The sequence below is a fragment of the Alligator mississippiensis genome, chromosome 2 (assembly GCF_030867095.1).
Source record: "Alligator mississippiensis isolate rAllMis1 chromosome 2, rAllMis1, whole genome shotgun sequence".
NCBI lineage: Eukaryota > Metazoa > Chordata > Crocodylia > Alligatoridae > Alligator > Alligator mississippiensis.
Genome location: NC_081825.1, coordinates 256,359,298 through 256,373,371, shown reverse-complemented (window position 1 = coordinate 256,373,371; position 14,074 = coordinate 256,359,298). Strand labels below are relative to the sequence as shown.

The 14,074-nt window shown below is 41.7% G+C and overlaps 1 protein-coding gene across 5 annotated transcripts in view; it reads left to right on the top strand.

Annotated features, from left to right (window-relative positions):
* BAZ1A (bromodomain adjacent to zinc finger domain 1A) overlaps positions 1-12,260 on the top strand; it is a 91,201-nt gene extending 78,941 nt beyond the window's left edge. For all 5 annotated transcript variants that reach the window (XM_014611303.3, XM_019488763.2, XM_059723048.1 and 2 more), the window contains 6 exons: positions 994-1,241; positions 1,331-1,566; positions 3,209-3,699; positions 6,950-7,095; positions 10,138-10,225; positions 11,237-12,260. In XM_014611303.3, the coding sequence (XP_014466789.2) occupies positions 994-1,241; positions 1,331-1,566; positions 3,209-3,699; positions 6,950-7,095; positions 10,138-10,225; positions 11,237-11,427 (1,400 nt within the window). In that variant the 3' untranslated portion in view covers positions 11,428-12,260. The remainder of the gene's footprint in view (positions 1-993; positions 1,242-1,330; positions 1,567-3,208; positions 3,700-6,949; positions 7,096-10,137; positions 10,226-11,236) is intronic.
* The last annotated feature ends 1,814 nt before the right edge of the window (positions 12,261-14,074 follow it).

Sequence of the window (14,074 nt, the reverse complement as noted above, 5' to 3'; positions counted from 1 at the left end):
AGGCTGTTGTACTTCAATGCTGACAGTCATTCTGAAGGCCTACTGCCATCTCGGTCTCATTGTGCCTTGTTATTTCTTTTTCCATAAAAAAGAACTTGTCTGTTTTAACATCTGAAACTTCGTTAGAACACTATTCAGTTACCAGTATTATAGCTGGCATAAATTTGTTGGACATTTAGAGGTCACTGGGCCATAGTGATGCCCTTACCTTTTTGTATGCGTTGGTAAAGAGGCAGCTGTCTGGGGTGTGATTCTCTTGAGCCACTCTACACTTATTTCAAGTCCATGTAATTTACACTACACAGGGCCTCCACAGACAGACTTGCAGAGAGGACTTCTGAGGGACTGGAGACAAGTTATGTAATGTGTATGTGTAGTGGGTTCCTTCTCAGTTGTCTGATTCTAGGCTCCCTGCAGCACAGGCTCATGCAATTTAGAATTACTACTTTTTTCCTTTTTCTTTTAAGCCTAGGGTACATGGTTGATTCTTTTTAATTGAGAGAATATTATAATAGTACATTTACAGCAATGATTTATTAATAATGCTAACTTACTTCCTCTTTGACCTCTGCAAATGTGGATATGTGAGGGAGAGGTGGTTGGGAATTTTTCAATTAAGACACTAATGAAATGAAGACTACAGAGTTCTGATTTAATGACAGGTTGGGTTTCAAATCTGATACTAAAGCAAGACACTTGACATGGATATGCAAACCCCATATGACATCAGTTTGGTGTTAAAGACTAAAAGTTGTGGTTCATTGGCTTGTTCTAAAATCTGTACGAGGATGGAAGCCAGGAAATCTGGCATTGAATGGCAAAGAAAAGGAGTAATAGGTTGCTTTTTATTATTTAAAACAGAAATAAAAAAAATTACCTTTTGCATATGAGTTAAATCCTAGAAGCCTCACTCTCTAGAATAAACATGGATGTTCATTTTAAGTAATGTGATATTGCTTTTCTCTCTCTTTCTCCCCTCCCTTTTAATGCAAGATGCCAGTGATGGTGGGCGTTCATATAAAACAGTACTGGATCGCTGGAGGGAATCTCTTCTTTCTTCTACCAGCCTGTCCCAAGTGTTCCTGCATCTCTCTACACTGGATCGGAGCATCATCTGGTCTAAATCCATCTTAAATGCTCGCTGTAAGATGTGCCGAAAGAAGGGTGATGCAGAAAGCATGGTGCTGTGTGATGGCTGTGACCGAGGTTATCATACCTACTGTATCAGACCCAAGCTCAAGGTACTGGGAGAAAAAATGCTTTTGAAAATCCGTAATTCAGGTAAGGCTTAACACGGGAGGCATTTGACTAATGCATTTTTGTTTACCAGGCCATTCCTGAAGCAGACTGGTTTTGTCCAGAATGCCGACCAAAACAGCGCTCTAGACGCCTCTCCTCAAGACAGAGACCGTCTGTGGAAAGTGATGAAGACGCTGCAGAACAGTTTGACAAAGAGGAAGAAGAAGCAAGCTATGAGGAAGTGGGACAGAGTGAAGACGAGGATTATGAGGAAGAGCAAGAAGATGATGATGATGATGAATCTCAAGAAGAAGAAGAAGAAATAAGGTAGGTCAGGAGGTGTAGAAATGGTCTTCTGAGAACCAGTTGTCCTTGGATTACTAAATGTTCTCGGTTCTTAAATGTACCTTTTAGTCTGTCTCTTTGGTTGTAGTCTGAAAGCATTATCAATAGTTAGGGTGATGGTGACTTTAGCCTTTGTTATTGGGTTTAAATGTTTATTGGTGTTAAGAATGGATACTTGTGCACTTACGGATGATAATACCTCTTTAACAAATGTGCATGTGGTAGACCACCACCAGAGGTCACTGCTCATTGGTGCCTTTCCATGCCTAAAGTTGTAGGGATAAATTTGATACACCGGAGAGGTGCTGTTCTGAATGTGAATTCCCAGTTAGGTCATGGACTTCAAATTCATAGACACTAGGGCTGGAAGGGAGCTTGGAAGATCATAGAGTCCAGCCCCCTGCCCTCAGGGCTGGAAGTCAGCAGTGATCATGGGATCCTAGGAAGATAAATATCAAAATGTCTCTTGAATGCCTTCACGGTAGCGCTTGAACCACCTCCGGCAGCAGTCTATTCCAAGCCTTGGGGGCTCAGACAGTAAAGAAGTTCTTCCTTATGTCCAGCCTGAAATGGTCATGGAGGAGTTTGTGACCGTTTGACCTTGTCATCCCTTGGGGCTCTCTAGTGAACAGGCATTCCCCCAGATCCTGGTGAGCACCCCTAATAAATTTGTAGGTGGCCACCAGATCACCCCTGAGCCTGTGCTTTTCCATGGCACTCAGTCTCTCATAGGGTCTGTTTTCCTGACCTCTGATCATGTGCGTGGCTCTCCTGCACTCTCAAGCTTCTCCACATCCTTTTTGAATTGTGGAACCCAAAAATCAAGTCTATGGATCAAATCTAAAATATTCCTATGAGTTGTTTTTGAGCTCAATGTGTATGATGAATACAAACAGTAAAGAAACCAAAACTTCCTCTCCTAAATCATATCAGGAGGGTTCTAGGAGTGATGCACTAAACTTTTTTTGCTTCCTTAATAGAGTCAAGTAAATCAGGATGAAAACTTTGGGAGACTTGACATACAAGTTAAGAACACTTTCCCAAGTTGAAAGTTGTCTTTAGCACAATTCCTTCCTTCCTCAGTCACTTGTATTGAGCATAGGGGAAGGCTCCTGTTACCTCTGAAAGTTGGAGTTTAATAGTCTGAGAGAATTTATATCACCATAAGACTATCTGTCACTGGCAAATGCTGTGGTCCATTGGATCACCCTTCTCAGTCTTCACTCTTCCCTCCTGAGGGCATAAGCACCTTGTGTTAGCCCTAATGACTGAACAAGACTTCCTTAGGAGCCTGTCATCACTGCAGTTAGTGTTGGGCAGGCAATTCCTGTACAATACCTAGCAACCACTGTTGACCCAAGAAACAAATTTAAAGACTCAAACCCAAGTGTCCTGTCATAATAAATTTCTAATACCATGCTGTTCCTATTAAGTTTCCCAGTGTTTAGAATCTATCTCTAGTACCTGCTGCATAAAACTTGTGACTCTGAGAACTCTGAGCAATAGGTAAATGTTTTTAAAAATATACTGAATTAAAAGCCTTGAAGAAAGGAGGGAGTTGACATTTGTGATGATTTGGAATAGTTAAATGTGCAATGCTGCTATTTTTTTTACATTTGTACAGCCTGTCTAAACAAAGGAGGCCACAAGTCAAGTTTCCATTAAAAATGAGGGCAGCCAAACTCAACAACCCCTTCTCAAGTCGGTGTAGCCAGCGCCAGGCTACTGGAAGATATGCTTCCCGGAGTCAGCAAAATACTTCTAAACAAACTGCGTCTTCCTCCAGAGCTAGAAGAAGGGGGCTAAGAAAAGTGAAGTCTGCTCCTCCATCAGTCATGAAGCCTTCATTAAGACTTAACAGCCGCACTACTCGTCAGAGTCAAGGAGCTTTACAAGCAGATGTATTTGTGGAATTACTTGGTCCTCGAAGACGACGTAGAGGACGGAAGACGGCTGATAATACACCAGAAAACAGTCCTTCCAGTTCCTTTGGGTTTAGAGTTGTTGAAAGCACAGACTCAAATGCACGGGTCCAGAAATCTCTGGTTTCTGCACCAAAACTCTCTCTTCAGGATAGTGAACCTAAGAGAAGAGGCCGGAAACGGCAATCTACAGGTTAGAAAAGCTCCTTTATTAAGGATACTAGATGCATTACTTACTTGAATGCGTGGATGATGGGAGGGGGGAACAGACAAACACATACAACGGGTTAAAGTGTAAATGATTATATGAAAAATTTGTAATCTGCAAGACATTTCCAGTTTTAAATTAACCTGTTGGCCCTTCAATGTACGAAAGCATTAATGACTATTTTAAAGTAACCTGACAGTTTCAAGTTACAAGTGATCTTAATATGTGGAGGGGTTGCCAGCTATCAAACAGCAGATTTGGAAGTGGAGCTAGACTGAACCTGTATTCTGTGTAACTGCCGAAGGCAAGTGTTAAAGCACAGTCTCAACAGTAACTATCAAGTAAGCAGTGGAGAACAGAGAAATAAGTGAAGCAGTGAAGTTCAGAATGAGTAAAACAAAGTGATATTCAACCTGAAAACCAATGTCTTTTGCTATGTTAGCTAATGTATTCCAAAATAGTCATGGTGGGGGGGGATACTTTTGAAAAGCCAGTGTCTAAATAATGCGACTGCACACCTGGATAACTTGCAGAGCTTGGTTGAAGTATGGCACCAAAAAATTAATGTTTTTGTCCCATTCTGTGCTATTTACAACCATTGTTATTAGAGGTTTCACTCTGCTTTGCTTATGTTGCTAATACTGGTCAGCAAATAGGGTAAAACTAGACTTAATTGTATTAGTATGATGGAGAAATTAATAGTTTGGGATTACAGGAGAGTATTGTGTCAGCTGCTGGCTTCCCTTCTTCCCCCACTCACCCTCCATCCTTCTAACAAAAGAAAAACCCTTTCTATACTCTTCTTAAAAGGTATCTTTCTACACTGACCTTGCTCAACTCCTCTGCCCTCCTTTCTTTCCTCTGTTTAAAAGAGACTTATGTACAAAGAGTTGGATCCAAACCATTGTCTTTTGGTGCTCCAATTGTGCACAGCAGCTCCTTTTTAAAAACTGGGTACCTTGCTCTGAGATGTCCCTCTGAATGGGCAGAGTTAAGCAACTAGATTATCTTCTAGTCGACAGACAAAGTTATCTGCTTCTGAAGGATGATCCAGAGCACCTGGGTGCTCAGGTGGGAGGCATCTAGAGCCAACCAGTGGGAGATTCTAGATGCAAGGTGTACTGAACTGCTACCCCTCCTAAGAACTTAGGCACATGTCTTAGGGCTGCACAGCAAGTTGCTCCATCTTGGGGTTCAGAGTGCCCAGAAGGGAGATGCCTAATCAACCAGGTCACTAACACGCTTCACTACCAGTACTGGCTTCATTTAGGTTCACTTCAACCTGAAGGGTTCTAACTCGCATCTCCCACTTCCTAGGACAATGCTCCAACCCTTGGGCAAAAGATGTGTCAGGGGGAGACACCTTTCATCCCTTCTATTGAAGCTGGGCAACCCAAGAATGTAAGGTTCATGGGCCAGAGAAGAACCACCAAAATGGAGCTTGGCTCTAACAGGTGGTTCAAGTGCTGCAAAGGGGCTGGGGTCCTAGGTTTTGGTCCTTGTTGGCAGGGTTATTTTTGTTTACATGGTATGTTTAACCAATTCCTGTCTCATGTAAAAAGGCCTGGCAGAAACTGTAGCATAGTTCCCTGGTGGGAACTCCTGTGTTCAAAAGTAATGTCTGGTCACTGAGGGTACAGCACTCTGCACTGAACTCGGTGCCTTTTGTGGTATCAGGTGGACTGTAGGTGTGCTCTGCCTGCAAGCTCCAATCTGCATTGCTGGGTGTCTTGGTACTCCATCTGGATTGCTTCCAAACCTGCAGAAGCCTCAGTCTAGGCCTGGCCTGCACAGCTTCTTCCTATCCAATGTTCTCTGCAGGAAAAAAGTCCCACCTATTCACAGCTAGTGGGGCACATTCAAGATCTGCAATTAGCTGTTATGAAGACCTTGGGAGCGGCCCCCTCTTCATTCTTCAAGCCTCACTCAGCTAGAGAGAGAGAGAGGGAAGGGAGAGTGAGCCTAAATATGGCCTGGTAGGAAGATTTGAGAGTGGCTCCCAAGCCATGTACACTCTGTAATTGCTCTTACAAGGGCACATCACCCACTTGCAAGTGTCTGAAGTTTATTTCCTTGGTGGCTGATCTGGGGAAGGGAAGTAGTAGTATAGGCATGGCTTCAAGTTTGAAAGTCTAGGGCTCAAGACATCATTGTTAAACTAAAGGCACCCCTTAGAAATTACGACGTTGTGGTTTTCCCTTTATTTTTGGACTATAGAGAAAACAACAATGGCAATTCTTCTGTTGCGAAGAACTTAGGAATCCATAATATTAAAAACGTTGACCTGCAGTAGGCTTTTTATTTAATCCTTGGGTTTATCTTGTGAATCATGTTTGCACACCAACATGCCAATGTTGCTTGGCACCCTGTGGTACTCTTGAATGGATCACAAGGTACCTCAGAGTGCTGTGGCACCCTAGTTGAGAATCACTAGTTCAGGGACAAAATTGAGGCATCTATTTTAATCAGCATCTGAACCACAAAGCCTCTGAAGCAGGGTCAGTCTGTATTATTTTTTTGTTACTTTGTTACTAAATTCTGGCCAAGTCCTCTCTTCCAGATGCTTACAAGAAAGATGTGGATCTTAGTCCAGAGTCAGTGTTCTGACTTTGTACTGTACTTCAGCAAAAGCCTATACTTCTGACTAATTGAGTTGGTTACTAGAAGTTGTAATAGAGTTAAGACAAATGGCATGAACCAAAACTATGAACTGTGTGGGGGCTCCTGTTTTGGCACTAAGTCTCCAAAAATGAAGTCTTCTGTATTCCTCTCAACTTATAATGCCCAATTTACTATCTGATACTTGACCAAATGGAAATGGATGTTTACTAGTGTTTTCAAAGTAAACAGCAAAAAAAGTTCCTTTTAGCTTTGTACTGTTCTTGCTGGTCACAGACTAAAGAAGGCAGATGAGACTTAATTTAAAATTTTGGAGTTATAAGTAGCTGAAATCCCTTGGCAACTCTTGCCTCTTTTAGAATTCACCCCAATCTTACTGGGCAGTTGAGCAAAATAAAACTATCAACAGAAATACTATTTCACATAGGGATGAAACTCGGTGTACAAGGGAGGAGAGACAAAGTTTCCATCCCTTCTCTGAAGTACCAGACTGCCTGATCTTTTACCTTCTCTTGTCCCTTCCTCTTGCATTGTAATGGTTCTTGTTTCATGTTTAGTGTCATATATATTTGGCTAGATTAGTACTGTTGTTTCGCCAATTTTGTGTTCTTTTTAGATTCTTCTCCTCAGACTGCTTTAAACAGGAGGAGTTCAGGGCGTCAGAGTGGAGTCCATGAATTGTCAGCTTTTGAACAACTTGTCGTGGAGCTAGTACGACATGATGACAGCTGGCCTTTCATGAAACTGGTTTCCAAAATCCAGGTAACTGGTGTGAATGCTTTGGATGCTACTTACTGACAGCAGAATTCTGCTGTAGTGGGTAACAGTAACAGGAATGCAGCTAAGCCTGGCTTTAAAATCTTTAGCTATATAAGTTAATTCTTTGTTAGAAACTCAGATTTCCCAACTTGGTGTATTACTAAACATGTTTTAATATACCTGGTATCCAAGGTTAAAGACCTGGGATGGGTTGATAAGGTAAGTGAATGGCAGAATTCTTAACAGTCTGTACTCAAAGGAAAAGCAAATTATTAGAAAGTTAATTGAATGAGTGCTCTCCCTCTATTTTCTTAATGCTGTATAGATGGTGAACTACTTCCAAAGCAGAGACATGGTTTAAAAAAAAAAAAGAAGTTGTGCTAAAGGAATGACCTTATTCCAGTGTTAATCAAGCCATCCAAATGATGATGGTGCACTGCAACACATCTTCAGTTCCATTGCTCTCTTTCAACTGGGGCCTGTTTTTGCAGTAGGAACTCCAAAAGGAGTTTCCCTTCTCCTTACTCCAGTGTTTGAAAGAGCACAGTAAGTGCTCCTGCAAGCTCTGCTGGCTTCTATAGGTGAATGGTAGGGCTGTCTACCTCCTCAGCCATATTATGACTGCTCCCTGAACATAGGTTTGCCAGGTTATGACCAGAGCTGGGATATTCTGTTAATTTCTGGGCACTGTCTTAAACTGATAAAATGAAGACTTGATAGTCTGAGGAAAAACAACAAACATCAGGGAGCTGGAAGAATCAATTTAAAATAGTTCTCTGTGACCAGACATTTTACTAGCAAGATAAATGGATGTAAATACTAGACGTGCACCAATACATCAGTCCGAATATTGGTGCTGATCCAATAAAAAGAAAATTCACTGCATCAGAAATTGGCCTAATGTGGCTGATTTAATTTGGCTGATAAATGCTTGTGCATACAGCTGCAGCACAGCACACAAGCAGTGAGGAGCACAGCCCAACAGCTTGGAGAGCTGCATGCAGCTGGTGAGTCTGGTGGAAGGGGTATGGGGGGTGCAGATCTGGTGAGGGAGGGAGTGGGGTAGGGGCTGGTGTAGGTGCTGCCCAGCCAGGGTGGGGCAGGGCACAGGACAGAGCTGCAGCTCATCCAGGGGGCAAGGGGAGGGGGAGTAGCTCCCACAGCTGCACACACCCCAGAAGGGCCTGGGGGGGGGCCAAGGGCATGCCCCCAGATCTGCATGGGGCAGACTGGGGCCAGGGCTGTGCCTTGCTCTTCCCAGGGGAAGGGGGGCTGGGCTGGGCTGCACTGTGCTTGGGGTGGGTGGCAGCACTGAGGGAGGGGACTGCAGCCACCCCAAATTTTGTCATAGTCTGTCCCCCCTCCCAGTGCTACCACCCACCCTGAGCACAGTCTGGCCCAGCTCTCTCAACCCCCTGCTGGGAAGAGTCCAGCATGACCCCAGCCTGCAGCTGCAGCCCACCTGCCCTGCACAGGTTTGGGGGCACCCCCCTGGTGCTGTCCTAGGGTGCATGCGGTGGTGGGAGCCACTCCTGCATTTCCCCCCCCCTCCCAAATGGCTCTGTCCCCTGGCCTGCCCTGTCCCACCTCAGCTGGACAGTGCCTGACCCTGTCCCACTCCCTCACCACAGGGGGCATTGATCTGCGCCCCCCCCCCCCATAACAGACTTACCAGTTGCACGCAGCTGGTATCAAGAACTGGATCAGTATCAGCCAATATGCCTCCTTAAAAATCAGCTATTGGTATCGGCCTCCAAAATCACTGTCAGTGTACTCCTAGTAAATAGCAAAGCAGGAGAGGAATTTTTCATAGAGTAGGAGGGGGAAGGCTACTACTACCTAGGTGTACTGGAATTAAATTAGGAAAAAGAAAGCTCTGGCTGACATCAAATAAATCTTTGTAGTGGGGACATTGATTAATCTGGTTCTTGAAAGGAAATCGTTAGAAGCCCCATTGCAAATATGTTCAAATTAAGTACTAGAAAATAGTCTTCGTGATTCCAAAAGAGAAATCCACAGCTGATTACACTTAATCTTCTATACAGTGCTATAATAGTTGAATTTAATTACTTGCTTCCTGCAGACAGTCTGCTGACCTGCATTTACAAATCCTGGGTGCACTGGAAGATGATCGGTGTATCAGATTTGAGGCTGAAAACCAACGTGTATTTTTTTTTTTTTTTACTTCCATTTCTTCATAAATGGCAGGTGGTAGGTAGCAAGAAGAATGGGTGATTTTTATCTTTATCCATCCAACATGTATCACTGCCAATTCCCTTTCCACATCCTGCCTTGCCTCTTCCTGGCAAATTTCAGTCCATGTTATATGATGAGCCTTAGCCACTTAGACAAACACATGTACATTTTACATTTAAGTCTGTTGTGTTGGACAACCAGAATTGGGATCCGGATTGTCCTTGACACAAAGACGACTTGTATATTTTTCCTTCCCCCTTTCTAGCTTAATTTGTGGGGTGGAGGGAAGAAAGGGAGGTAAGCAGCACTTTCTACCTGTCACGCAGAAATGGATACTTTCTTCTACCAGAACTGGTATTTTAAGAACCAAAAGAGTGCAAAATGGAGGAATGTGAGGAGCAATGGAGTAAAAATAGCCTTCCTTAAGTATGAAGGAGCATGTAAGGTAATAAAATACTAAAGGACGAATACAAGTGTGAGGAACAGTAAATCATTTTTGCAGCTTGACCAGTATAAACAGCTGCTACACAAGAAATAAGTTTTATAAACCGGGGGGTGTTTTTGTTTTGTTTTGGGGTTTTAATGAATTTCTGTATCAGATTTCTGCATAAATTGCTGTTGTTGTTGTCTCTTGAACAACTTTCAAAATTAGATCAAGAAAACAAGAGCTGAAATTCCGTAAATTCCCAGTTAAGAACTATTATCTTTACACTCTCATACAGAGGAAAGACTCTTAAATAAACACCAGATTTTTCTCTGCATGTGTCTCAACAGTTGATTCTTAAGAGTTGAATTCAAGCTTCTATGTATTTTTGCTGTAATAAAAGGACTGCTTTTTCTTTTTTGCAGGTACCAGACTACTATGATATCATCAAAAAACCTATTGCCTTAAATATAATCCGTGAAAAAGTAAATAAATGTGAATACAAGTTAGCATGTAAGTAATATTTACTGAAGTAATGTATAAACTATTGTTTAAAATAGATTTTATTCTCTCCAGAGAAGCAGAGCTGATGGTTTGAAAAACCATTCTAAGAAACTTATGAATATTTTTCCATGTAGTAATTATTATTCCTAGTACTTGTATTAGTAAGGTGTGTGCCACCTGTCATACTTAAGACATTATTAACTGATTAATCGTATCTTAAGCTTGTAATCGGGCCGCACATTAAAGCATTTAATGGCAACATAAAACAAGGAACAAGCCACATGGTTATTCCACAAAAAAGTGTGATAACTTTTTGTGGCTGGTTCCTATCACACCATTAATTGTGGCCAGATGTACCCTTGTGGTTAGGAGCCCTGTCAGTTGTGGGAGCCCAAATGAGCTGACCAGGCTCTCAGCTGTGGGAGCACATGGTACACCCTTGCATCTGGAAGACCCATCAGCTGCAGTGGCTCCCAGATACAGGAGCTTGCTACTTCCCGGTGCAGGGGGAAGCCCAGGATTATGCCTCATTACCTACACACCAGTAATGAGGCATGGTGAGATCTGATGTAGTTGTGGGAATTGAGCCTCTTGCAATGCACATATGGATCATGCATCAGATCCCATTTACATGCACATCTGGCAGGGGGCCTAAGGAATGATTAATCATGAAACTTAATTGCTCAAGCTTTAGGGATAGTACCTTTAAAGCAAAATAGGTGTGGCACATTGAAACATGTAGGGTAGTTGTCATTGTTGCTGCTGAGCTGTAATCTTTGAGAAACAGCCTCTGATTGTTGAACTGTTAATCTAGAGCACTTGCTTGTTCAGCACTTGCATATGCTCTAAATTCACAGCATTAGTATTGGTAAGATTTCTTTAGGTTAGAATGATCTTTCTGGATGGCATCCATCTCTGCTTGAACTCTCTATAGAGTGCCACAACTGGAAGCGTAAAGCATAGCATCTGTGGAAAATACCCTAACATCATTTCTTCATTTTAATTTTTTTTATTTTCCAGCGGAATTTATTGAAGATATTGAGCTCATGTTTGCAAACTGCTTTGAGTACAACCCTCGCAACACAAGTGAAGCAAAAGCTGGAACTAGACTTCAAGCTTTCTTCCATGTTCAGGCTCAAAAGCTTGGACTCCCTGTGACATCTGGTAATGCAGACCATGCTGCTCCAGCTGCAAAGAAGTCACGAATCTAACCTCTGCCTTCCGAAGGATGTTTTGAGGGAAACTTATATGCATAAAAATGAAACATTTAAATCATGCAGTCATCCTATCTGTATAAAGCAATAACAACTGTTTAACCACCTTGAAGTGGGGCCTGCACTATATTCTCAATTTAATATTAAGCACTCAGGAGAATGTAGGAAAGATTACCTTTGCTACAGTTTTATTCAGTGTCTAATAATTTTGATAGATGTACTGGATACAGTACTGGTTTACAGAGGTTTTGTACATTTTTAATACATTCATGTGTCCAAATATATCTTCCAGAAACTTTTTTTTTTTCCTGCATTGAATGACCTTGTTTCATCCTATAGATTTTCTAGAAGCTGTGGTATTGTGAGGGCTTTATCAACTCAGATAAAATCTTCTACTGTAACACAGTTGAAGAAACTGTGTATATGTTTAAAACTTGTTTTGAGCATATCTTATCTACACTACACATGAATGAGTACAATTTACATATCCTTCAAAGTACTGTACCAGTGCTGGCTGGAGGTATTCAGTCTGAGTTTAAGTAGATATTTATTTAGTATTCGAAGTAATTTGTGAATTTGTTTTGTATTTATAAAATTTGTACCTGGGGATAAAAACAAAAAAACAGAGTTCCTTAACCTTTTTTTATTATTATTTTTCTGTGTTTTTGTTATTTCTAACTTTTTTTTTTTCTGATGATCAATTGATAATGTAATACCTTCCCCTTTCTGTGGAGCAGTTCTTCTAGCAACAACTAACTTACAGGACTGTATAATGAATTTATATGACAACTTTCTAAGTGTACAAATAAAATGATACATTTTTCAATGTATTCTGAGCTTCTGGAGTTTACTGCAATCAGCCATCCAACTCTCTAATCTGCATCCTTAAACAGTCCTCATTTCCAGTGACTCCAAGTGAGAGGTTGTTTGAGAGAAGATGGCAGGATTTGGCTTCGACAAGAATGCATTCTAACAGCATAGCAATCATAAGGGGTATTTTAAAGTCTGTATTTCCAACAACCTTGAAAATGGATGGATGGATATATCCCTTTGTCTTGTCTTTCCTGTGCTATTCTACAGCAAACTGTTGATGCAGATACCTTGAGGATGTATGTGAACTGCGTGATACTTTAATGCTCAGGCTTTTTATTCTGTCAAACATGTAAGATCTTGTAACTTTAGTTAGCCAGAAGCTTTCTTAGAACATTCTTGTAATTCTTTTGCTCATCTTCTAAAGGTCTCATTCTGGAATTTTGAATTAAATATTTATTTTTAAAATTCAAATGAATTGGTGCCTTTAAAACACAGGTGTAAAAGAGGCAGGGTTCTTGGGGTTGGCTGTTTTGGAGTTGTTGTTTTTTTTGTTTTTTTTTTTTATTTGCAGTATTTCTAGGGCCAGGGGCAGACCATAGTAGTCAGGAATGCAGGACTATCTCAGGGCAGAGAGCAACAGGGCTTAAGGAAAAATACTGAATGACCCCAGATCTACTGACTATGTAATACATATCACAAGAGTTTGCCTGGTGCCTGTGGTGCTAGATAAAGCAGTAGATCCTTCACTGAACGTCATTGCCCCCTTCCCCTGCCGCCCATTCTTGTGGTAGCCCTGATTAGTTATGGGAGAAAGCTATTTTGTGGTGGTAGGCTCAGAGTAAATGTTACCTTTGTCTCCACAGCAGCATGTAGGCTTTTTGAGAGGTTGCAGCGGAGGGGGGATGTGGAATGGAGAAAGAAAGTCAACAGAACAGGGGAAAACTTCACTTCCCCAAGACCAAGACAGTTGTTGGCCTATATCCTCCCTCCACTTACACAAATGTAAATATGGAAGGGCTAGGATGATGGCTTATAAAAGAGGAACAATTTTTTGTTCTATATTGGGACTTGAACACGGATGGAGTAACTATCTTTTAAAAGAAAAGTAAAATCTTAAAGGCATTCTACATTAATGGCCTTGTTATTTGCACCAGGCATTAAGCCCCATATATCTGATGAAAGGCATTTTGCTAACACCAAGTTCTGTGCCCTGTGTATTGAAATAGGACTCTGATGAACTGAAGGGTAGATAAGGCGATTTAGCAAAATGCATGTATTGTTCCCAGACTAAAGCTGTAAACTATTCAACTGAGGCTTTCAGCAATTCCAACCCTGTAATGGTCTCTACATTCACATACTACAAATGGGGAAAATGAACAAGAACAGGATCAGAGTCCAAGTACCAGAAATGCAAGCCCCACAACACTATTGAGTTCAATTGGAATTACATGCATCTAGAATCTGTGATGGTAACCAGATTCTGCCATCTTAACTCACTGGAGCAATACTTAATTTTTTTCCCCCCAAGGAGTCTCACTGAAGTCCATTACAGTTTAAATTTCTGCTTCATGTGACTAGAGGTGGCCTATGTAAGAGGATACCGCTATAGAGCCCTAAAATAGTTCAAGGAGCTGAGTGGCAGCTGGTTCTGCCCTCTCTTGTATATCCTTAAATGTGTGTGGGGACAGGGTATACAACCCTCAATATCTGCTTTTTCAAGGATATTCTGTGATCACCCAAGGGCATCCCCTTAGTATAAGGCCAGCTCAAGGAATTGCCCCTAAATGAGGGAATGCCAAGATAAAATAAGCATGTTTTAGAAATCTGTTGC